The 22,750-nt window shown below is 47.0% G+C and overlaps 6 protein-coding genes across 8 annotated transcripts in view; 3 read left to right on the forward strand and 3 right to left on the reverse strand.

Moving 5' to 3' along the window:
- LOC131208057 (uncharacterized) overlaps positions 1-2,673 on the forward strand; it is a 10,453-nt gene extending 7,780 nt beyond the window's left edge. Inside the window, exons 4-5 of the mRNA XM_058200701.1 lie at positions 1,876-2,276; positions 2,350-2,673. Coding sequence (XP_058056684.1) covers positions 1,876-2,276; positions 2,350-2,625 — 677 coding nt within the window. The 3' untranslated portion in view covers positions 2,626-2,673. The remainder of the gene's footprint in view (positions 1-1,875; positions 2,277-2,349) is intronic.
- A 514-nt stretch (positions 2,674-3,187) lies between these two features.
- On the forward strand, positions 3,188-4,627 carry LOC131208918 (glutathione S-transferase E14-like). Its single transcript, XM_058201859.1, has 4 exons — positions 3,188-3,287; positions 3,699-3,947; positions 4,013-4,219; positions 4,278-4,627. The coding sequence occupies exons 2-4, from the start codon at positions 3,786-3,788 to the stop codon at positions 4,587-4,589; spliced, it is 681 nt and encodes a 226-aa protein (XP_058057842.1). The 5' UTR covers positions 3,188-3,287; positions 3,699-3,785; the 3' UTR covers positions 4,590-4,627.
- Positions 4,628-4,682: 55 nt separating this feature from the next.
- LOC131208058 (uncharacterized) lies at positions 4,683-7,050 on the reverse strand. Its single transcript, XM_058200702.1, has 2 exons — positions 6,898-7,050; positions 4,683-6,817 (listed from the first exon to the last, which is right to left on the reverse strand). Exons 1-2 carry the CDS (start codon positions 7,048-7,050, stop codon positions 5,876-5,878), a joined length of 1,095 nt encoding a protein of 364 aa, XP_058056685.1. The 3' UTR covers positions 4,683-5,875.
- Positions 7,051-7,708: 658 nt separating this feature from the next.
- LOC131211736 (epidermal growth factor receptor substrate 15-like 1) lies at positions 7,709-16,775 on the reverse strand. Of its 3 annotated transcripts, none has more exons than XM_058205323.1 (10): positions 16,532-16,775; positions 15,925-15,969; positions 15,251-15,487; positions 14,310-15,182; positions 14,079-14,231; positions 13,908-13,997; positions 11,281-11,928; positions 11,029-11,214; positions 10,663-10,761; positions 7,709-7,737 (listed from the first exon to the last, which is right to left on the reverse strand). In XM_058205323.1, the coding sequence occupies exons 1-10, from the start codon at positions 16,547-16,549 to the stop codon at positions 7,732-7,734; spliced, it is 2,355 nt and encodes a 784-aa protein (XP_058061306.1). In that variant the 5' UTR covers positions 16,550-16,775; the 3' UTR covers positions 7,709-7,731. The 3 variants fall into 3 exon arrangements, with proteins under 3 accessions (XP_058061306.1, XP_058061307.1, XP_058061308.1); XM_058205324.1 differs by lacking the exon at positions 7,709-7,737 and adding an exon at positions 8,073-9,741; XM_058205325.1 differs by lacking the exon at positions 7,709-7,737 and adding an exon at positions 8,073-9,741 and having other exon boundaries at positions 10,663-10,727; positions 11,025-11,214; positions 14,295-15,182.
- A 638-nt stretch (positions 16,776-17,413) lies between these two features.
- On the reverse strand, positions 17,414-19,033 carry LOC131209746 (zinc transporter ZIP9). The gene is made up of 2 exons (XM_058202880.1): positions 18,701-19,033; positions 17,414-18,633 (listed from the first exon to the last, which is right to left on the reverse strand). Exons 1-2 carry the CDS (start codon positions 18,794-18,796, stop codon positions 17,770-17,772), a joined length of 960 nt encoding a protein of 319 aa, XP_058058863.1. The 5' UTR covers positions 18,797-19,033; the 3' UTR covers positions 17,414-17,769.
- Positions 19,034-20,955: 1,922 nt separating this feature from the next.
- Positions 20,956-22,750, forward strand: part of LOC131210194 (ankyrin-3-like) — a 48,700-nt gene continuing 46,905 nt past the window's right edge. The window contains exon 1 of the mRNA XM_058203403.1: positions 20,956-21,174. Coding sequence (XP_058059386.1) covers positions 20,956-21,174 — 219 coding nt within the window. The remainder of the gene's footprint in view (positions 21,175-22,750) is intronic.

The raw sequence follows: 22,750 nt of genomic DNA on the forward strand, positions 1-22,750 counted from the left end.
AGTGTCGAGGAAATGGCTTTTAAATGGCATCGTATGCCTCCGCCTTTATATTTTTTAGTTGCCAAGGACATGGCAGACTTTCGTAATTTTTTATAAATTCAGTTCAACACTTTCGCGAACGTTCGCGAAGCGTCCAAAATATAAATAAGAGGCCAAAACAAAACATCAACAAGTCAACCGACAAACTGGCACTTGTTTGAAATTTGATCACAAATTGATGCTCGTTTGTTCAGATTTGTAGATTGTGGAGTTTGGATTGCTCACAGTGGGATGTTAATATATAGGGTTGTTAATCTTTTTTTTCAATGCAGTGAAGTGAACGAGCAGTGTGTTGGCAATCTGTTCAAGCACCGGTGTTTGCCGAAGAGGTGCCAGCGCATTGTCGAATGTTCTCGATGATTTTTTGCTCAAAGGGCCAAATCTTTTCACCTCGTTCACAAGATGGGTGAGGCAGTGGAGTTTATAATTGATTGTTGAGAATTTAATTTTGTACACATTTAGAAACTCTACAAATAACCTATTCATCAACCCCCAATTAGGATTGTAATAATCTAACGAACTAACGTTTCAGATAAATGCCAAATTGTTTGCGTTTATGTGAAAACGTTTATGCCTAAAAAAACACGTTAAAACCGTTTGCAAACGCTTTGTTTACAAACCGAGAATGGTGTAAGTTCTTTTTTGCTGTACCAACAAAATCTAAAAAACAGATAACATTACTCAGAAATCAACTTACCTCTTCGATTTCTATTTTTTCGGGCCAAAAACACGAGGCTAAAAACGTTTGACATTTCATTTGCTTTTGGTTGATTTTACACTACGTTTTTCGCCTCTTGTGGCCCTAGCTTATTGGTTTTCCTGATCTTCCTCGTTTTCTAGCTTAACTATTAACTGCATCAGTGCTAATTTAACTTTTCGTTGATTTGCTGGCTTCAGTTTTTTGGTTGACTCAGCACAGCTGGCAAACAACAATTCCACATCATCCGGCTGTTTCCGTTGTTGAAGATATTCTATAAGCCTGTCTACGGGATCGGTTTTCGGCTCACTAGAACGCCTTGATGAATCGGTATCGTCGGATGAATTGGAAACTGATACGTTTGATGATCTCATTATTATTGGTGGTGATCCTGTGTTTATGAATTCAGGTGATTCGATGGCAGAGCTTGGTGATGATGGTGAAATGTTAACGGCTTCCAAGGAACCAGCTTCTGTTGCTGGTTTAGAATGTTGCGTAGGAATATTGCCGCAAGTTGCTTGCGTTCCTTCAAGCATCCTTTTCGTAGGCATTATTTGTCGAGGCCGCCTCTTGTTTTTAGCAAACGTACCTGTAATAAATTTTAGAAGTATTAATGTACGTTTTTGTTGTAGATACTTGGCGGCAGGAGATTCTTTTCAAACGATTGTTTTTTCGTTCCGGACAGCGATACAGTATAGTGGACAGTGATAGCTCATTATTGCGAAACTCTGTATTCCATTTTCTGTTCTACTTATTACCTATTTTTATCGTTGACGGTAACTTTTTAGCTTGTTGGTTCGGCTTCGGTTGCACTGCTAAGCGGTTAGGTTATGATTGAAAACTGCGCACCGGCCTTTGACAGTTGCTCGTGTTGCCAGCGGATGCTAAACCGATTCTTGGACGGGCTGCCAGTTGAACATATATAATATTTTTCGTTCTTTTGCATTATAGAGACTTTGATGTACCATTTTAACAGACGAAAAATCATTTGACCCGATGTTCCGATGCCGGTGTTATCTCTCAGCAACACATTCGGCAGCACATTTGAACAATAATGTACTGGCGTGGAGTGGCATCACACAAATACTGGAGCACGAATACTGTCTGGAGATAGTGCTAATCGATTTGGAATGTTTGAGGAACCACTCGGGTTTCTGCCACACTACACGTTATACCGCGAAACGGCCACATGTCGAACATTAAGCTATACACGGCGACTCTGAGCCCTCCGGGGCGGGCAGTCCAGTTGACGGCGCATCTTCTTGGACTGCCGCTCGATATCGTGCCGATCGACCTGATGGCCGGCGATCATCGAACAGCCGAATTCCTGAAGCTGAACCCTCAGCACACGATCCCCGTGATCGCCGACGGGGGCATAGTTCTCCGGGATAGCCATGCGATCATTATCTACCTCGTGCAGAAGTACGGTAAGAAGGAACACTCCCACCTCTACCCAGAGGATCCGGTCACTAGGGCAAAAATCAACGCTGCATTACACTTCGACTCCGGCGTGCTGTTCTCGCGGCTGAGATTCTACTTCGTAAGTAACCGGTTCCCAGTTCCTCCCTTGTGACGCAAGTGAGAAGGTCCTCGTTTCCGTGTCCGCAACACAGGAACCAATCCTTTACGGTGGATCTTCGGAATTGCCCCAGCACAAGATCGACTACCTGAGGAAAGGCTACGAACTGCTGAACGATGCCCTGGTGGACGACTATATCGTGGGGAACACGCTAACGTTGGCCGATCTGAGCTGCATCGCGACGATTGCCACAATGGAAGCCTTTTTCCCGATGGACGATCGCGCCAAGTACCGGAAGCTAGTCGCCTGGATCGATCGGATGAGCCGGCTGCCTGATTACGATCGGTTCAATCAACAGGGAGCGGTCTAGTTTTCCGAAATGTGTGAGTCCTTACGGCTGGCCAATGCGGCCAAAGGGAAGTAAAGATCATGGTCGCCAGAACATTCAATAAAACTTTGCCTCGAATGTTCGAAGATCTACATAACAATTTACGCATCTCACGCACACAGTGCCACGGTCACCGACCAAGACGCACACAGCCCCAGAATGGCCCAAAGCGGGCGATTGTTTACCAACAACTCCCCCTTTAAATTATGCTACAAACACAACCGAGCAACATATTCACGGTTCGAAATGGATATGTTGCTCGCTTGACCTTGAAAACGCGGCGTCCAATTTTGTTCGCCGAGCGAGCGAGTGACGGGGAACTATGTCCTTTCGATCTGTGATCCGTCTTTGTTTCCGCTGTAATCGTAAAACTCTGAGTCCGATTTATGATCATTTAGCCACGTTATGCTCATTCCCTGCATGCTACGGACACCATCAACTTCTGTTTAACATATGGCCAAAATGTGCTTGCGGGTGACGCACAGTAAAACCAAGGAAGAACATCAGGCGGTCGTAAGCAGTAGACGAAGAAACGAAGAAAACCAGATAAGGCACCCCACCGTTTGGAACTTTATTCACGTCCCGACATTTCATCAGTTGTAAGATCACCCTGAGGGCGGCTGAGGCCAGATTAGCAGCACACGGTAAGTTGTGTTTGCTTTTCCCAAAACGGGTTGTGGATCAGTTCTCTAGACGGCCGCGCCACTTGATGCCTCTGCCGTTGATCTCCTCATAGAACGGTAGACGCCCGAGATCGATGATGCGTGTATAAAATTAGATCGGTTTTTAAAGGCGTGAATTTGCCTCAATTATAAAATTAGGAAGATAGAATAAAATAACGAACTTTGTATCTCGATCTTTATGCTTCATGACGCCCATCAAACGCCGTGACGTTGCCACTTGGCATGTGGTGGCCAAGTTTCTGCTTAAGCAAAGATCTCAAATTTCTTTTCAACACGTCCGCTAAACAGACATTCACGGGACACCACAAACCGCAAACCACGCTCATGCGCTCCAATTTCGCAGCTTTAATTAAACAAATCAAACGTCCGTAGATCGTTGCTTAGTGAGCCACCGGTGTCGGGCCGATCTCTGCTGATCAGTATTCTTCCGGCCTTCCGAGCACCCAGAAGAGCGACGCAATGGAAGCACCTCAAAAACGGTTGGTTTTTTACTACGATGAGGTAAGCCCTCCGGTGCGCAGTGTCCTGCTGACGGTGGCCGCGTTGGGCGTAAAGGATCGAATCGAGCATGAGCACGTGAACCTTTTCGCTGGTGACCATTTGAAGAGTGAGTTCGTTAAGGTATAGTCCCCCGCGTGGTGATGCTATTGCGGCGCAGGCAATAAGGGATGCGTTCCGTTTTGTAGATCAATCCATTACACACTGTTCCGGTCCTGTGCCACGGTGAGGAACTAACCATCACCGACAGTCACGCCATACTGATGTATCTCTGCGAGATGTTCGCCCCCGAAGGAGACGATCTTGCCGTGTCCGATCCGGTGCAGAGGGCGAAAGTGTTAAACCGTCTATGCTTCAACAATGGTTTCCTGTTTCAACGCGATGCAGAAGTGATGGTACGGTACGGTGAGTAGATTATTGATTTTGTTTTTAAATTTATGATCCCCATTCTAGCGCAAAATCTTTCGTGGACAAATTTCGCACGTGTGCTCGAGCCACACGGACCCGATCGCCGAGATGATCGACGTACTGGAACAGTATCTGCAGCGCACAAAATACGTTGCCGAGGATCATCTTACGGTGGCCGATTTCTCGGTTGTGGCCACCGTTAGCACACTGAATCTCATCTTGCCCATCGATGGTGACCGTTGGCCACGGGTTCACGGGTGGCTCGAAACGATGCGCGCCCTGCCGTACTACGCCGAAGCCAACGGGGTCGGGCTGGAAAAGTTGCGCGCAAAACTGTGTACGAAAATTGATATTTAATCGGAATGTGAGATTACCAAACGGTGACACAATGATAATAAACGGAAACGGCTCACAAATTCATGTTCAGTTAGTGTTCTTTATTTACTTCATTGTGCATAACATAAACGCTCCGGTTGGCGTTGTGAGTAAGAGTAAAGCATTCGTTTTTTGTATCTTGAGAGGAGGCTTCTAATTTTGCGTGCATGCCACGAAACTGTGCACCGATAATGTTGTCACCCTCCCACAAGAAGCTTCTACACCACACGTTGATGCTACAGGTGTTGGGCCTCTTTATTACAGACAAAATATACATAACAACCAACGAAGCCGTAGAGTGGTGGTGGGCGTCTGCGTAGTGCCCCCTACTGCTCTGCAATTTTTGCCCTCCCGAAACGCCCTTCAGTTTTACTACGAAATTCACTTCGCTACACGCAGGTTCTTAAATCTCATTTCGCAAATTCACTCTAGTGCTCAAAGCAATACTAATATCGTGTTGGAGCTCGTGGCCCAAAAACCGCTCGCGCTGGCTAAACGAGAGATTTCTGTCCTTTCGATGTCTGGTACCCTGTGCTCTAGCAAAGTGCGCGGGCAATTTGTACGATTTGTAGTGTTCCCCATGAAATCTTTCAAATTTCTTCGCTAGCCGAATTCATTAATCGTTGATCAGCATGATCACCAAGCAATGCGACACATTATTTACACTTAAGAAGACTCGTTGAAACTGGCACCGTTTTGTCGGTTTAATTCGTTCACTTTCCCAATTCATTGCATGTCGTACAAGCGATCGCCCTCGGGTATGGTTGTAAAATTATAGTCTAATTCGTACCCTATCGTACTACTAAACTCCGGTTCCAGTAGTGGAATGCGGAGGCAGAGGCAGCAAAACGTGCCTTGAACCGTTATCCTATCTTTTAGGTGGCGCGTTTGAAGACAAACGAAACGACAAAAACAAAAAACAAAATAATAAAAACACAAAAAAAAACAAAAAAAATATAAAGCTTAATGCCTAAAAAACGCTGTAAACTAACGTACGCAAAATGGAAATGTTTTCAACTTCTTGTCTCGCCTCGGTACTTGTGATTGATCTTTCGCTGTCCGTCAGTCTATTCCAGAGGAAATGGTAGATAGTGGAGCGGTGATGTATCGCTTGAAGGGACCTGTTCCCTACGCTCGTTGCTCCCGATTGCCCGGTCTCTTTGTTGGAAATCTCCGCGGGGTCAGGGTGATAAAACTGTTTTGGTAATTTGGTGGTAATACGGAAGGTTAAAAAACAAAAAAGCGGCAGCGGCGGCGGCAACACTTTATCATTTCTCTACCAACGATCGCTCGAGGGCCGCCTTCAGATCGGAATCGAACGTGTCGCCCTTCGAGTAATCGCCCGTAAATCGTTCCACGGGCCTACCGCCGAGCGAATCGCTGTTGACCGCCGAAGCTTTCTTTAGACTGCCGCTCAACGACCCATTGTTCGCCAGTGTGGCACCGGACTTTGCTTTGGTTGGTGGGGCCGGAAGAGTTGCAGCATAGGGCCGCTGACCGGTACCGTTCGTTGTGCCGCCGGCAACAAACCCACTGAATGCATCGTCAAATTTGGCCTCGAAATCGGCGCCTCCGAATGCCGCACTGGTCCCAAGCGTTGTGTTGTTGTTGACAAGATTGGTTGCGTCCATGTTAGAAAACTCGTCCTCGAACGATTTGAACGTTGCTGACGTTGAAGAGGAGGGCACAGTGTTTGGAGAGACTGTCGCCAGCGGCGCTCGGAATGCATCGAACAGTGCAGAGTCGGTGGCCGATTTGTTTCCTCCATTGCCACTAGTTCCGTCAAACGCGTCGAACAGCTGGTTCCGCCGGTCGGCCAGTTTGTTGGTGTTTTTCGAAAAATTATCGTTAAATGCATCGAACGGATCGGCCGTTTCCGGTTGCGTTGATCGTCCACCATTCACTGACCCACGACCGCTGCTGCCAGACAGTGTGTTGTTGTTCAGGCGGTTAATATTTGGAGCGCCAGTCTTGGAGTACATTCCACTGTCCGCGCTCAACCCCCGATACAGTTCATCCAGCTCTTCCATCGATGTGTGGGCCGATTTGTTGAACTTGGCATCAAAACTCTTCACCACGTTATTGTTGTTCAGCGTGTTTGTGATACAGGCAAATGGATCTTGGGGAAAAAAAGATAACAGAAAGCGTGGTGCACTGGCAAAAGGAATGCTAAAACAAGCTTCATACCTTCCGAAACGGTTGCGGTGGGGCTGTCATCGGCAAACGGATCCTCGATGTTGAACGGATCTTCGTACCGATAGTCTTTGAACGGATCGTCCGAAAAATCCACCACCGGGGTTGGCGCCGTCACTGCCGGGCTGATGACGATGCGTTGATTCATCGGTGGTGTCGGAGCTTTCACGTTGATCGTGGTACTGACCACTGGTGGCGTAGCCAACGCAACACCACCAGAAAGCCGCACCGTTGCAATGGATGTCGCCATTGCCGTGGCCGGCTTCAGATTCTACTTAGCCGCCGCAAGACGACACAATTTTTGTTTTGTACGATTTACAAAGTGTGAAAAGCAATATTGTATGACGCACGAATGATGATCGAGAGATGGCGCCCAGAGAACAAAAGTGAAAAGGTTTAACAATAAGGAGCATTTATTTTAACATTGGCAAACAAAAGAAGCAAAAGAGAAAACAAAATTCGCCAAAAGGGGTAAAATGGGCAAAAAAAGAAAGAGAAGGAAAAGGAAAACGGTTTTAGATAAACGGTTGGATTAAAGACTGATCAGCGTAACGTATTGGCACGAACTAATCTCACACAATAAAGAAATCAAAGAAGTAGAGAGAAGCGAAGATGAGAAAAGGAAAAAGAAAAGGACAACAGTGCGAAAAGGAGTTTATGTAATCGTGTCAGAGACGAAAGAAAGAAAGAATAAAACGACTACTTTTGTCGGTGCCACGATCGCAGACGAACATAGGTTAAACCAGCGTGCGGAGGTCTGTGACATGACTGGCACACCGATTAGAAGTTAGCTTCTGCCGTTAGAAGCTTGATGATGCGCGGTTAATTCGGATATGTTAGCGCGGTACACGAGACGAAGCAAATAGAGTGTGTCCCTTTAGGCCTGGAACCGGGAAGTCCTGATAAACGATCGTTCCACGCACACACTTATTTACCACTAGAAGTAGACACGTTTGATTGCGATTAACGGATGGAAGAGAATTAGTCATTAGTGCATTCATTCTGATGATACGTCCGACGCTTTATACGGCCATGCGATGGAATTCGTTGCTAGTGCCAATGGGTTGCGTTCGATGAACGATCGTGCCACTCATATACAGGTGCAACCCGCGAACACCGTACCCTTGAGCACAACTCAAAACACTCAAAGCCCAAAAACAAAACTAGTGTTTCAGCTTCGGTACCGTGATGCTAGAGATGTAAAAGAGTGAGTTGAGTAAAGTATCCAAACTAGACCAACAGTAAAGCTTGGCAATGAATTTACTACATGTATTAGATAGTACAGTGTAAAACAGGTTAGTGCTTTTATAGAGAAGCTGATTAGAAACATAACAATGAATTCCACAAACACAGTGTTATTGATCATGTAGAATGGGCTTAGAGTTTGCATTTCGTCTCAATGTGATTTGCATTTGCGATATTTGCCGGAAGATCCCACAGATTAGATAGATTTAGCTTTCTTCCGCCAGTTAAAGACTCACTGCTATAATAAGTAACATAATTAACTATGCATTGCACCATTATTTGGAATTGCTAAAGAACAACGTTTGGTTTTGAATGTAATTGGATGCGGCCCACCCACTGGTAGCCTTACACGACGATGACGTTTGTTTAATTCGAGCTATGGTTATGTGATTTATCCGCCACTTCCGCTTCGTCTTCGTTTCGCGTGAAATTGGTTCTTTGTATATAGACTTTTCTTATGCTTTAATATCTCGAGTCATGCTTCCGTTCGGATACTACAGCGACTGCTACTTTCGGGGTGCCACCAGACTGTAATGTGTGCTGCTTTGCGATGACCATTCGAACAATCGGTTATATCTAGTTTTTACGTTACGTTAATTATGTATCATTCCACCTGTGTCGAAATATTAGTGCTAGGTACATTCTGGTTCGTTGAAGTATTTCCGGTTCAAAAAAGAAGCCGGTTGAGTGATAAAAACCATATGAAAACCTATTCATAGTTAAACTGATCGAAATGATAGAATAATGATCGAATAGAATTAAACAAGAAGACAGCTTGGAAGCCATCCTGTAAGTGATTGATACGTGGTAAGTGGTGTGGCAAGCATAACTTGGTATCACCAGACCGAAGAGAAAGATCAATTCCTATGTCGACCGCTTTGGTCGAACAAATCGTGGCTATAACACAGGAAAATAGTGCACCATGTTGCGCATTCATAAACAGACTCAAAAGAGGATAAGGAAACCCAATTCGGCCTTTCACACATCGGCATGCAATTCATCTATTTTGAAGCTATTTTCCAACCTCGTTCTAATCTGTCAGGTAAATATAGTTACTTTCGTATGCACTGTTGCTTTTGTAAGTAGAGCTTGATAATGTCCCTTTCGTATGACACGATATTCGTTAGTGAGGAGGAATAGGAATTTTGCTTGGTATTTTCATTTCGGCTCAAGAGTCAACAATGAATGAAAAACAATAAGAACAATTCATACATTGTTCTGCGATATACTAATTCCGATATTCCTTCGGAGTACTTTCATTTGATTGGAACCTCGCCTCGAGTGTGATATTGCACCGACTTTCGCGATACGAGAAACTATATATTTTACGTCGAAGCCTCACCTAATCGATGGTAGCGAGAAAGAAACGGGAACGGCATGCAAACTGTAGTGGTCTACACTTCGATAAGTGACACGCCGTGACACTCTGCGCTTCCGATAGTACTAGGTGGTTATCTGAGATTCTAGTGGCCGTCCAACGTTATGGAAGGAATGTTCAAGCTACATAGTGCATTGTCGCGTTATTTGGTGCAGGAGGCACACACTGTGGGTTTTTTTTGTAGATTAGTTTTCGTATCTTATACATTGCGTCGTTACTACGAGGCCCTCTCTCTCTCTCTCTTGCTGCTCGAGAGTATCACTCATGCACCATGGTTATTGGTTAGTGTCTTAATAGCTACTGTTAAGATGATATTCACTGCAATTAGCGATGAGACGATAGAAGTGCGCAAGAAGAAGAGAGAAGAATTGTTGTGTTAGATTATTATGGCGAGCGGAAGCAAATCCATTCATTGGTGGTCATGATTCGGAACTAAATCAAACGCAGTTGCAGGCTAGAGGACACGTTATAAAAGCGATTCCGTACAAAAGGAGGCAAGCACAAACTCCAAACTATACAAACTTCAAATAACTCAAAAGAATCCAAAATAATAGAACAATAAACCTAAAAAAGAACCAAATTTAGTGTTTTAAAGACAAATACGATAAAAATAAAAGAAAAAACACGAAAAGATAAGGGGATTAGATAGCGTTTATTTGGTCAGTAAACTATGCTAGGTGTTAACACTACTCCTAACGTGCAATACTCTACGCATCTACACATGCAGTTAGATCGTTAATAAAGGGTGCTGTAAATTCCAAGGAAATGAATGAAGAAATAGAAAATGAAACATTATCTTACAAAGTGTAAATGCGAGCATTGAAAAGGGCAACAATATAAATTTCTTTCACTTGCGCTAGGGTAAACAATTGTCAATTGTGACACGCCGAAAAGAAACTCACGACGGTAAGGGGTAGTTTGCACCATCATGCATAATCTTAAAAAAACGGATTGAAAGCGGAATGTTAGCCTAACTGAAATGACTGTTGGCCTAACGCGTGCAGATTCCGTGTGGGCAAGTGACAAACAAGCAATGGAAAGACCCGGCCGGCCCGAAGGCCGGTGGTAACAGTGAGCGATAGGGGCGATGGCGAACGGTGGAAAAAGATAAACACAAAAACACAGACAAGAACTTGCGACTTTTTCGACCGGAACAGGCCGGAATCATCGGCGCTCCGGTGGTCAAGTCCACCTAGGTTTCGTGCCAAAACGATAGATTAGCTGATTGTTGATAACTACCTTATTGTCGAAGTCGGCAAAGTTGGCGAAGCTGCCACCGCCGCTACTATCACCGAAGGCATCCGACGCCGGCGGTGCAGGTTTGGTAGGTGTAGGACCCTGCACGGAGGACCCGGAGATACCGTTTGCGAGTGTTCGTGTTTTTTGAGCACATTACAAAGGTTAGGTAACAGATCAGTTATGGTGTGTCAGTTTTAGATACAAATTGCATGTTTGGATTAATTAAAGAAGTACAGAAAGAGAAGAGATAGAGAGAGAGAGAGAGAGAGAGAGAGAGAGAGAGAGAGAGAGAAACAATCACCAAATGTGAGAATCGTAACTACAGCAAACACGTGAACTGTTATCGTATCGTAAGCAAAACATTACCTGCATTGGTCGTGGTGGAGCCGGCCGCGGTGGAGGTTGCTTCGCCTTCTTCGGCGGTAGTGCCGGGCTGGGAGATTCCGGCCGCGGTGGAGCAACCGATCGGCTGGGACTGGGTGTAAGCGCTTGTCCGGTGGTAGGTGCATGCAGAATGGCAAACGGATCACATCCAAACTCGTCTTTGGCCACCTAAAACAGAGTGACAAATGAGTGAGTGCGTACGACACGAGCCCCCGTTTCGCGCAAGATCTTTACCGCTTCGGTGCCACTACCCTTTCGCTCGGCAAACGGATCGACGGTGGACGCTGCGAAGGGATCGGCAGTGTGCGGTTTGTTGCCAGCCATGTTTGAATGGTCGAATGCTCCAAATCCTTCATCACCGAATCCGGCGCTACTGACACCGTGTGGACCCGAATCAAACTGGGTCGCGAAACCGTTCGTTTTAAAATCATCACCAAACCCGGTCTCGGCCTCAGCGGCGTTGAATCCGTTCGCCCTGTTGTCCCCGAATGGGTCACGCTTGTTGGCGTTCTCCACTTCTTTGTCCTCGAGCGCTTGTTTCGCTTCGCGGAACTCGGGCTCGATCTTTAGCGAGTAATCCGACACCAGAATCGGATCGTTCTCTTCGATTGCTGTTCTGAACATGGACAGGGCATCGGTCATCTGCCGCTGGTACTCCTGGATCTGGCTGACCATTGCCTTCACCTGGCTAATTTCTAGCTGCGTGTCCTGCAGCTGCGAGGTAAGCTGATCGACCTCTCTTGTGCCGGCGTGGTACTCCTTCTCCAACGCCTGTTCTTCGTCCTTCAGTTTCTGCAACTCGGAACGACGCGAGTCCAGCTCACCTTCTTGCTCCTTGAGTGTGGCCTCCTGCTTCTGGCACTGGTCACGAATTTTGTTCACCTTTAACCAAACAAACGTGTATTAGTATATATCGGCCTAAGTGAACCATTTAACCCGGTGGGCCATCGGGCACCCGGGTGCAAACAGTTTTGAACATTTAACATGGCAGGTTCCGACGGTGGAACAAGGACAAGGATGGGAACTGGGGATACGGCTGGGGATCAAGGATAACGAAATCATCACAATCCGGTCAAAATACGAACAGCAGAGGGAAGATAGGGCCGTAAAGAGAGGTCATTTTTGTATTTTTTGTCACTTAGAAGAACGGACCGGGCCGTATTTATGTCATTTTTGTAGCTACAACCAAAAACAAGCTTCAATGTTTTTGTAGACACCCGAACTTTCGCACTACCATCATCCATCACCAACTTTTGAACACTAACTGTCGGCGCTTGCCGTAGAAGACTGAACAGATTCACCGAAGAAAAAAGAAAAAGAGTCATTCAATTGACGACGATCGAATCGGACCGCGGAGATCGCGCAGCAAAATAACATAAAATTAATCGAATTTAATGCGACACAAACACAGTTCAAAGATGAGGCTGTGAAGAGTGAATGACTGAGGAACAGATTGAACGATCGAGCTCGGTCAGTGCAATATTTCAATTGAATATTTAACGTTTTTTACAATTTTGACCGGACAACAACGTACAACAGAAAACAAGATACAGTTCTGGACCACTGTTAGCCCACCACCAGAGATAGGGCACAATTCGAGGAGAGATTGAAAGCAAAACAAAAGTAAAAAATAAGCTACACCCAATGTTAGTAAACACAAACTGCACGCACCTCAACCAGATACTAATTCATAAAGGAACATACACAAAACATGGGCAAACAAACGAAAAAGCGTGGAACAAAAGAGGTAAATCATAAAATAAAACCAACCTGTTCACGGGCGTCACCGATGCTGCGTTTTACCGCCAGCACGGCCTCATCAACATCTGCTTGCTGAGGGCAGAGGCAGTCGAATGTTTCGTGCACACGATAGAGCCATAGGTCACATGGTAACCGAAAAACACTCCCCCGGAGAGCGGAGTTGGTGTGAACCACAACACAAGCAGATCGCAAACGAAATTTGGTTTTGCATAGCGAGACAGTTGTTAAATCGGACAATTGCAATAACGTTGCGGAGCGACCAATTGTGGTAAAATTATTACACGAAAGGGTAAAAAGAATCGAGATGAAAATTAGATACTATTTAATTTTGATTAATGTTAGCCCCATATCCTTATATTACAGTGCTTATGCGTTCCCATCAACCGGTCATAGCGCATTCTGGGTTAGCAATTTAATGCCTTTGGCAATTTGAATAGGATACTTTCTTGAAAAGTGTTGTCGCACCGTAATAACACTAACAAATTAATGAGTGGACATTGGACACGAGTAAAGATTGACGCACACGACGGGAACACAGTAACGCACACGCAGTGTTTCAATTCTTTTCTTCAAGTTCGGTAAATATTATGTAGTAGTAATTTGTTGTTAATGCGTTAAAAATGTTATTTGATCTTCTTACGACGAATTCTAGCGACGAGTTAGATGCTTAAAAGCTGGTAGAATGTAGTTGGTTAGTAGCGAGCCGCAGTGTCTTCCTGAAATTTCATGTTTCACGATTTTTTTCGGCGCATCTCTACACACCGAAGTGCTTCAAATGCAAATACTTTCGTTGGACAACCATCTGGTTAACGTCGATGTTAGTCGAAAAAAGTGGCACTCGAAAGAAGTGATAAGATAAAGCATAAAGATGATGTTATCGAAACGTGAAGCGTTACTTAAAACGAGCAATTCGTTTGGTATTTTGATAAGTCTATGTTAAATAAATAAAGATAAAACACAAGTTCAACCGAGTGGTGCAGTGGCCATTATGCAATTTGCACAGAGGGCCACAAAACAGACTCTGGCTGCGGGATTAGGGAATAAATTCTGGATTGGCGAGAAAAAAAAACTGGCCATGGCTCCATCACCAACGTACTTACCTGATTCTTGAGATCATCCAGACGCTTCTGAGCTTCACCTTTTTGGTTTTCCAGCTGCTTCAGAGTGGCCGTCAGTGTGTCCAGTTCGCTCTACAAAGGTAAAAACGGACCATTATCCTTCGAATAGACGTGCATTCCCGGGCTGAGCAGATTCTGGATTCGGAGCCTCACTTGCAAACTTCTCAGCTCTCCACTCTTGATTCGCACGTCGGCCTCCTTCTGCGCTACTTCCTGCTCCAGCAGACGACGCTCTTTGGCCAGCTCTTCTATCTCTTTGGATATCATCTCCAGTTCCGGATTGCTGTAGGTCGGTTGCGGTGGTTCCTAGGAAGGGTAAACCACATAGGTAACAATCCAATTTACCAGTGTCATGGACAAAAAGGAAACCACATCCACACGTACCTGAGCCTGAATGAGTGAACTTTTTCTCAAACTTGGTGGCACCATGTTGGGGGCTAACGTTTGCGGTGGATCGATACCCTTCTTGGCGCGATCGACGAACCACATCGCCAGACAAAACTCTTCCAGCTTTAGTTTGCCCGACTGATGCGTATCGCAGAGGGCCCAGATGTGGGCGAGTTTGTTTTGCGCCACGCCTGACTGCAGAAACACATCCTTGATCTCGAGACCCGACACGAGCCCGTCCCGATCGGTGTCACTTTTGTTGAAGATTTCCTCATACTTGCAGCGCTCCAGTGGCGAAACGACCCAACTGGTCACTTCGATCGGTCCGGTGCTACCCGGCAGAAGGGGAACCATCGGAACGGGCGGAATCATCGGTGGAATGGCACCACCCACGGCGGACGGTGGTCGATTGAGCGCAGCCGGAAGTGGTGGCACGACCGGTGGTGGTGCAATATCGGTCGGAAAGTTGGCCACAAAGCCATCGCCACCGAAAGCATCGAACGAACCGTTACCATTCGTCGCTGCTCCGGGGGCGGCATAGTTGCGTTGTAGCTGCGGCGGAAGCACCGCCGGAATGGCACGCTTATCAAGCGCCTCGTACACTAGGTGCATGGCCACACAGAACTCGTGCTTGTCCAGGCTACCGTCCCGGTCTTGGTCAGCCAAATCCCAGATGCGGCCGAGCGTCAACACTGGCAGCTTCGAGTTCATGAGCGTGTTGCGTACCTTCGCACCGGGCAGCAGACCATCCACGGGGCCCAGTGACTCGAACAGTTGCTCGTACTGCTGGCGTTTCTCCGGGCGCATCGACCAATCGGTACTTTCGGGCGGGAGCATTTTTACCTGAGCCGGAACTTTGGGCAAGTCACCCTGGAAGCAGAGGAAAAGAAAATGAAGTTGTGAGGCACGCAATTTGCACAATCAAGCGGAATACTTACCACTTTCGGTGGTTTCGACAGTTCTTGGTAAACGTTTTTGACGTTCATCTCCGAACCTTCCTGTGCCAGACCGATCAACTTGAGCGACACGAAGAAGCCCTCCTTTGTAAGGAATCCGTTGCCGTTCGGGTCTGACAACTCCCAGATGCGACTGAGCACCACGTCGCTGAGACCGGATCTTTTGAGGAACTTGGCCGCAGGCATTGCTGGTATTTCGTTCGTTTCCTGTGGGTCGAGCTGTGACAAAAAGGAGCAATCCGTTAATGAGGGCAATGAATTGTTAGGGCAGAAAACTCAGACTATCTTTAACGCATCAATGGCTTGAAATTTACGTACTGAACATAAATTCAATAAAAAGAAGGAAGTTTTTTAACAACGTTGCTGTCTTTTGAAGTTCAATTAGTTCAATTAGTTCAATTATTATTCGGAACTTGTAACCGTCCATGTTCACCGTCTCCATCAGAAAAGAATTCGCTCCGTTTCCTTTTTCGTTTGAACGTGTAACGTCCAGACCAGATACGTGACGCATTGTTTGGTATGGCGCTTCATAAGGAGCGCCACCTATGTTGAGTGGTCCTCGGCGCCAACTTCCTGTGTTCGCTCCAAGTCGTTTGATTTAGCAGGACCATATTTATTCGAATCAAGTAACCTGCGCTACATTGCAACCAACTCACCTGTTTGTAGTAGGCCTCGTATATGAGGATGTGAGCCCCTGCGATCTGCCGTCGAAGGTCGTCGTTGGTCATCGTGATTGCACGTTGAAAAGATCCGAAAATAAACGAAAGATATGTCGAGAACATGAGTTAAACCCGAAAACCACCGTTTTTCTTCCGGAACAGCACTGCGAACAACATTGCATCACAACACAATATTTTCTTGGGGCTATTTTGCCTTCCATTCTTCTGCAGCTGGGAAGCAAAGGATACGGAATTAAGGTGCGACACACTCAATGCTGGCACATTCCTTTGCTCTATCCCGCTTCCTGCCCCGAGACAAGTGGCGCTCAACTCCTACACGCGATACTGTGTTTTTTCGTTTTCTTTTTCACTGATAAGCATAAGGGCGTAGTAAAGCACGGTCTGTGAATGTGCAGTGCCGAAACAATCGAGCTGTTTCTCTGTGGGTAGTATAAGTATCTTCAAGCCCACCTCTCTTCTCCTGGCCCGAATCAGCGGCCACTTGTTATCGTTGGGCAGGATTATGCAAAAGTAAAAAGTTGCGTGGACGACGTGTTGGTTTCGTGTTTCGGGCAGGGCAGCAGGAAGGGTCGCTGGAAATTACCTTTACGATGTCGGCCATGATAATGGTCAGCAGTGTTTCAGCCAGAAAACACGAAACAACACACGATGCGCAATCGAAATCGATCTGTAACCAGAACCAAGCGAGGGACACGGCACAATTCAGGCTCACACTCTTCAGGCGACGATGTTTTCCGTGTCCTTGCCTTCACGCAATCGAACACACCCACCAGCACAGGACGACTTTGCGATTACCGATTACAATAATACTGTAGCGCCTGTTTCGCGTTTATCCTTCACTTTTGCTAGCCACTTCGCGAAGCCTGTGTGGACAGGACACTGCGGGGACAGACGATGCGTAACGTAACGTGTTTGACATTACAGATTAATGCCAAACTGCTGCGCCTCTGTCAAAACGTTTACGGGTCGACCGAGCGTAAATACTTTTTTCATACGCTTTGCTTACAGAGGACAATATACGTTCTTATTCGCTGCTATAGCAACAAAATCGAAAAAAACTTAAATTAATATTCATGAATCAATTTATTTCTCTTCTACTTCTATTTTCTCGGACCAAAAACACGAACGTAAGCACGTTTGGCATTACGAATTAATTTGACGCTAGTTTTTACGCCTCATGTGGCCCCCCAGTGCGCAAGCATACACACGCACTTTTCGCTTCCCATTTACGGGTTGACTGGTTGACAGCACGGTCGATACAGTTGTCTCACTCGCGCCAATGCCCGCAATCGCAGCCGTCAATCGATATTTGTAAGTTTATCTTGCTCGCACACAGAGTTCTCGCAGCCAGCTGTCAGCGGTTTGACATTCCCAACGGGCGGCAATGTTTTGAATTTTTTTCCAGGGGGATAAAAAATGCTATTCTGAAGTGAATTTCAAAATCTTATTTCTTTAATCCTTCACTTTTCTAGTGGGCACGTTTAGTGTAGAAATTTAATGGTACAGCCTTCGTAAAAAAGCACAACGAAGCAAAACAAGGAAAATAAAATTGCAAATGCGTCAAGACACTTAAAACCTAAAGAGGTCCAACTCGGCACAAGTTATTGCTATCGGTTATTACCACAGTCTACGCACTCGCCGTTGGCGAGTACAGAAGCGACCAGAAAGTAGTTGGAACAAATTGAGTCACATAAAAATGTTGCAGTTCTTCGTTGTTGCACTTGGAACCCATTGGAATCACATTCAGAGCAGCGTAAAACAACATTGTTCGATAAGGTTGGAGGGGCGGAGGGATTTTCGTGGCGACCGGACGGTGCTCCATTAGTGGTGGTGACCCAGCGTTAGAAAGAGTGGTGCCAAAGCGCCCAAAATGAGCAACGCCAGCTCACAGTTGCGTAGTCCTCCCGGACCTCCGGTGCCAGCTCCGGCTACCGGTTTCCCGGTGACAACATCGGTCGTGCTCGGTGGCTGTTGTTCAAGTAAGCTGTAGTTTCCGTGATGCCCATGGCCGTGCCCGTGGTGACCGTGGCCACTGCGCTGCGTAAGTTCGGGCAGTACGTGAACCGTCGCCACGTACAGGAAGGTTCCGGCCGAGAACAGCATCGCGATTCCGGTCGCGTTCAGTGATTCGAGCGTTTCCTTCTGCTCACTGCCAATGCCGAAGTACGTCAGCAGCGTAAGGGCGGGTGCCGCCAGAGCGAAAATCAACAGGTGCTTCCGGATCCGGGCCCGCTCGACACCTTCGTGGAGCAGGAAGCTGACGAGCCCAAACGCGGCCGGCGCTTTGTGCAACATGATCGCCAGGAACACAATCATCTCCACGTCCGAGTGGCTTGTGGTGGCCGCAGCACCCAGAGCCACGCCGTCCGCTGCCGCGTGCACCACCAGACCGATGGTGGCGGTAAGGTTCCGTTCGTTGGAGCCTTCCGTACGCCTGGAAGATACCTGATCGACGAGCATCATGAACACGAAGCCAAGCACGAGTGAAAGCCCTATCGTGGCCGAGTGCTCGTCGTCGCTGTGCTTGTGCTCACCGGCCGCTTCTGCCAGACCACCCGGCGATGTACCGTGTCTTTCCAGCGAGCGTTCGTCGTAGAGCGAGCGGATGCCTTCCGGTATGATAACGGTCAGGGCGGTTCCCACCAGAAGGCCTGCTCCGAAAATGGAAACGTTTTTTAACTTTTCCTAGAACAAGCAAAGAACACGTTCAACACGCTGGTCGTGGGATGCTGTTAGAGCGAACGAAGCTTACCTCCGAGAGGGACATGATGAGTGGAATGTTTCCGGCCAAATACGACCCAACCAGCATCACGATGACCAGCGCAAACAGCATCGCCACTTCATCCATTTCGTCGCAACCCTTTGGCGTGTTCCGTGCGCGACTGGACTACGATTTGCTTGCGAACTAGTTACAATCCGCCAAATATTGCGCCACTTTTGCTGACTTAGCACATCGCTGTTCGGCGATCGGTGGGAGGGTTGTTTAGTTTGTGGTTCTTTTACTTCTTCGTCGCCCTGTTGCTGGCCATCGGGCACAAAGGTGGGCAGCGTCAGCGGTTTTCTTTTCTTGCGTTACTTTCTCGCGTTGTATTTTGACACGTTTGTTTACGCACCGCGCTGACAGCACGGATTCGACAGCACGTTGCCCGAGAAGGTTGACTAGAGCCTAATTTTATTTCCGCATTTTTCTGCCACCGCGATTGATTTTAAGATTACGCACAAGAAGAAAAAGTTGTTCTTTCATCATAAATCCCAGCATAATGGGGAAATTTAGGCATTTTATGCACAGGCTTTTTGACAGCACCGAAGGCTTTTTGACAGCAGCGAAAGGCTTTTTGACAGCACCGAAAGGCTTTTTGACAGAGCAGGCTCGAAATCTGAAATTTGCTATTTCGCTCTAGCGTCTGCCATCCCTTTCCCGGGAAGGCAAAAAACAGAGACTGGGAACGCAGTCGGATCGAACAGTTAATCAGACGGGTCAGAAAATGTTCAGAGAAAGGGTTTTTTTCAATTTAAAACAAAAAATTAAGCGTGCGGTCGTGTGTTGTGTTTCGTGCTCATTTGGTAACATTTTCGGTCGATTTTCACTGTTTCGCCGGCTGGATAATTTCCCGTCGAACAAATCGAAGAACCCTTTTGCGCTGAAAGTAGTCGGACGTGTTTTCCGGTTCGGGTTATTTATCGGATCGGTCGGTTCGAAAAGCGCAAGCAGGTCCACAAGCGTAAATACCGAAGCGGAAAAACGGTAGCTCTTCCCGCCATAGAGCAAGTTCAACGCGTTTCAAAACACGAAACTATTTCGCGTGTTCTATTACAGCTCGAAAACACTACACACTGTAAACCCTCAAACGAAGCAAATTATTCTACGAACGCGCGCTAGATTTAGAAAGTTTTGGATTAGATTTTCCCGAACACGTTTTGAACGTATCGTCTGTTCTGGGGCTGTGTGTGCGTAAAGGTAAGCGGGAGAAGGCGTCCGTTGTTTGTGCGTCGTGCGCTTTTCCTCTTTTTCGTTCGTCCATTTAATGGACGAAACTAACGGGAAAAGCTTTGTTTGCGTGGTAGCGGAGTTTTTCACGCTTCACGCAACATCGAAGCTGAAGTGAAGTGAGAGCCACGGGCAGGTGAGGTGAGCAAATCTCACGCTCACGCGCGGGAGACAATTCTGGTCGCCGAAGTTTTGTGCAACATTTTCTCACCATGAAATGCGTGAAAGTGCCCGTGAATATGCGAATTGTGGAAAATTGATTGTCAGAGGAGGAGAGAGCAAGAGAAAGAGAGCGATAGAGGGATCGGGAGTAAGTGGGCGACTCGGATCTCTGCGTGAAAATTATTTTGGATTGTGACGGTGAGTGAGGCAGAATTGTTCGGTCAGTTAAGCGAAAAGCTAAAATCAGTTTTTGGTGTGTAGTTGTGAGAAAACGTCACAAAATCCGCGATAGAAAACAGTAAAATAGTAACACTGAAACAAAGGAAACAAACCCCGTTTCAACGGTATTGCCTTCGGTGCAAAGGCACTGGGCGGAAATCGTTTATTAAATGCGGCGAATGGTATTTTCCCCCATTGGTGTGTTGGTTTTTTGCGTGTCCCCGGACGCCCGTGAGTCACAGCCCAGTATTCGTGCGTCCGTGTTTGTTTAGAATTGTACGTTGGTGAAGAAGGGTGCGCCAGTAAAGGTCTTTGGCTGGGTCGCCACCCTGTGGAAGAAAAATCGATACCGTCAGCGGTGGCTCTGCTTTTCCTGTGCTCGCGAGGCTACCTTTGATGGTGCTGCGGAGAATTTCAGTCCTGCGGCAGGGCGATTTCCCCCATTCACCGTGCACCGTTCGAGTAGCCTGTTACTGTGTGACCTTTGCGTCGCGTCGATTAAACGTCTCATAATGTAATAGTTTTTCGTGTTTCCGTGATCCGTGACCGACTAGTCACTCTAGGTTCGGAGTGGTGTGTTGTGGATAAAAACCGAAATTGTTCCTACCGGGAAGCAATCAGCGTGAATCTCAGTGACGATGGCGCTGGAGGAGACCCAGAACAATGGGTCCGCGGTGGCGGTGGCCCCGAAGGAAGGTGTTCCATTGCCACTGAAACAACCGCAACAGCAGCAGCAAGGTCAAGCGCAGATTCAACCGTCAACATCGAACGAAAAGCTGAACAACATCGTTAACGGCGGTGGCGGCGGCGCAGGCGGCGGCGGAGCATCGGAAAAGTCACGATCCAACAACAAACAGGTTAGTGTTGCTGTCAGGATGAGAGGATATTAACATTCCACGGCAGGTGGGGAGGGGGCGAGTTGCAGAAAGAAATGATTGCAATTTTCCCGTCCATCGGTCGACATCGGCTAAATCGTGTGCCCTTTTGCGCTGATCCTCTGCCCATGTCTCGTTCTCTCGTTCACAACATAAAAAAGACCTCCACCCATTGGTCTCTTAGGGTCGGATTTGGTCCAGATCGGACGATCGATGTTAATGCGCCAAAGTATTTATCCTTGCCGTAACCACTTCCTTGTGAATGAATTTAAACACAAAATGTTAAAAATTTCATGTTTACCGTGTACCGACCGGAAGCGTCACGTTTTCCAATAGAGCCCATGTTTGAAATTCAATTTGCCATCAGCATTTCAAATATTTGACGAACGCGCCGGCGTGTCCTGTTATCAAACGGGCGTTGCATCGCAATGCACTGCAATTATCAGTGAAGTTTGTCTTTCTGACGTGGCCCAGAGGTGCAGCTAGGGTCATAGGGGGAAAGATGTTGACTTAACCTACACCACACACCGACGGGAGCGCGTCGGCCCATTCCGTTCCGGCTCTCTCTTCAGTCGCGTGTGAAATTACCCTCTCCGATAACCGTTTGCCACACCGCCTTGTGGTGTCCTGTTATCTTGATCGGCGTCTAAATATAGTTGCTGCGCGACTACAAAATCAGCATTTATTTTTTCATTGGCTCATTTACCCACGACACGATTCTTGCCGCAAGACGTACAATTAAATCATAATGCGCACCCCACGCCTACTTGGAACGGTGCGGTGAAGGGATTAATAAAAAATCGATCACGTATCCATCGACGGTCCCGCGGGGTGCAAAGAATTCGGGGCGAAGACGTGTTCTGCTGCGCGCACGGCGGCTCTTCCTCGCCATCGACGAAAACATCCCAAGGTCAACCGCGCGTTTCCCGCGCGCCGGCCAAGATTTGCGCTGTGGCGGAGACCATCGCTAAGAAGACGGCGGCGAAGACCATTTTCCTTTCGCTCACTCGCCGAAGACGCTCTCACTTCGCGAGGCTGTGTGCGTGAGAGTGAGAACGCCGATGCAGCGCGATAGCGTAGCCAAAGTTTGCACAAACACGATATGATGAGGTCCGCTGAGCGGGATGATGATGGTCCGCTGATGTCATCGTTGAATTCGGTTCAGTTGATGGCCGCGGGGCCCCCAGAAATGTTACTAAAATTCTGCGTACGGCCCCAAACATTACACCATCCGGCGAGTGGTGGAATATTTTAATCGCGTTTTTACAACGCCTGCTGCTTCGACGGTTGATATTGAGCAACGTTTTGCTTGGATCATGTGCGAGATTCTCGAAATGGCCCCATATTTTACAATGGTGTGTGCCAGGTATTCCAAGCAGGGACCCACAGTTGCCTTAATTAAATCCATGCAATGCTCAAACGATATCAATGTTTGAAGGTCAATCGGAGTGGTAAATTATGAATCATTGCGGGACTTCCATTACTTTCGACTTGGACCATCGTTAACCTTTGCCATGATAATCGCTTTCCCGAAAGGACGACGCCTCCGGGTGTCCTC

This window comes from Anopheles bellator, chromosome 2 (assembly GCF_943735745.2).
Source record: "Anopheles bellator chromosome 2, idAnoBellAS_SP24_06.2, whole genome shotgun sequence".
NCBI classification, from domain to species: Eukaryota; Metazoa; Arthropoda; class Insecta; order Diptera; family Culicidae; genus Anopheles; species Anopheles bellator.

Coding starts and splice junctions, on each gene's coding strand:
- LOC131209746 (XM_058202880.1), bottom strand. CDS start 18,796: ATGGATGAAGTGGCGATGCTGTTTGCGCTGGTCATCGTGATGCTGGTT. Junction 18,634..18,700: donor TCATCATGTCCCTCTCGGAG/GTAAGCTTCGTT, acceptor TGCTTGTTCTAG/GAAAAGTTAAAAAACGTTTC.
- LOC131211736 (XM_058205323.1), bottom strand. Junction 11,929..13,907: donor TGGATGATCTCAAGAATCAG/GTAAGTACGTTG, acceptor GTTTGGTTAAAG/GTGAACAAAATTCGTGACCA. Junction 11,215..11,280: donor AGGGTAGTGGCACCGAAGCG/GTAAAGATCTTG, acceptor ACTCTGTTTTAG/GTGGCCAAAGACGAGTTTGG.
- LOC131208058 (XM_058200702.1), bottom strand. CDS start 7,050: ATGGCGACATCCATTGCAACGGTGCGGCTTTCTGGTGGTGTTGCGTTG. Junction 6,818..6,897: donor TGACGGCGCCAACCCCGGTG/GTGGATTTTTCG, acceptor TGCCGATGACAG/CCCCACCGCAACCGTTTCGG.
- LOC131208918 (XM_058201859.1), top strand. CDS start 3,786: ATGGAAGCACCTCAAAAACGGTTGGTTTTTTACTACGATGAGGTAAGC. Junction 3,948..4,012: donor TGAAGAGTGAGTTCGTTAAG/GTATAGTCCCCC, acceptor TCCGTTTTGTAG/ATCAATCCATTACACACTGT. Junction 4,220..4,277: donor AACGCGATGCAGAAGTGATG/GTACGGTACGGT, acceptor TCCCCATTCTAG/CGCAAAATCTTTCGTGGACA.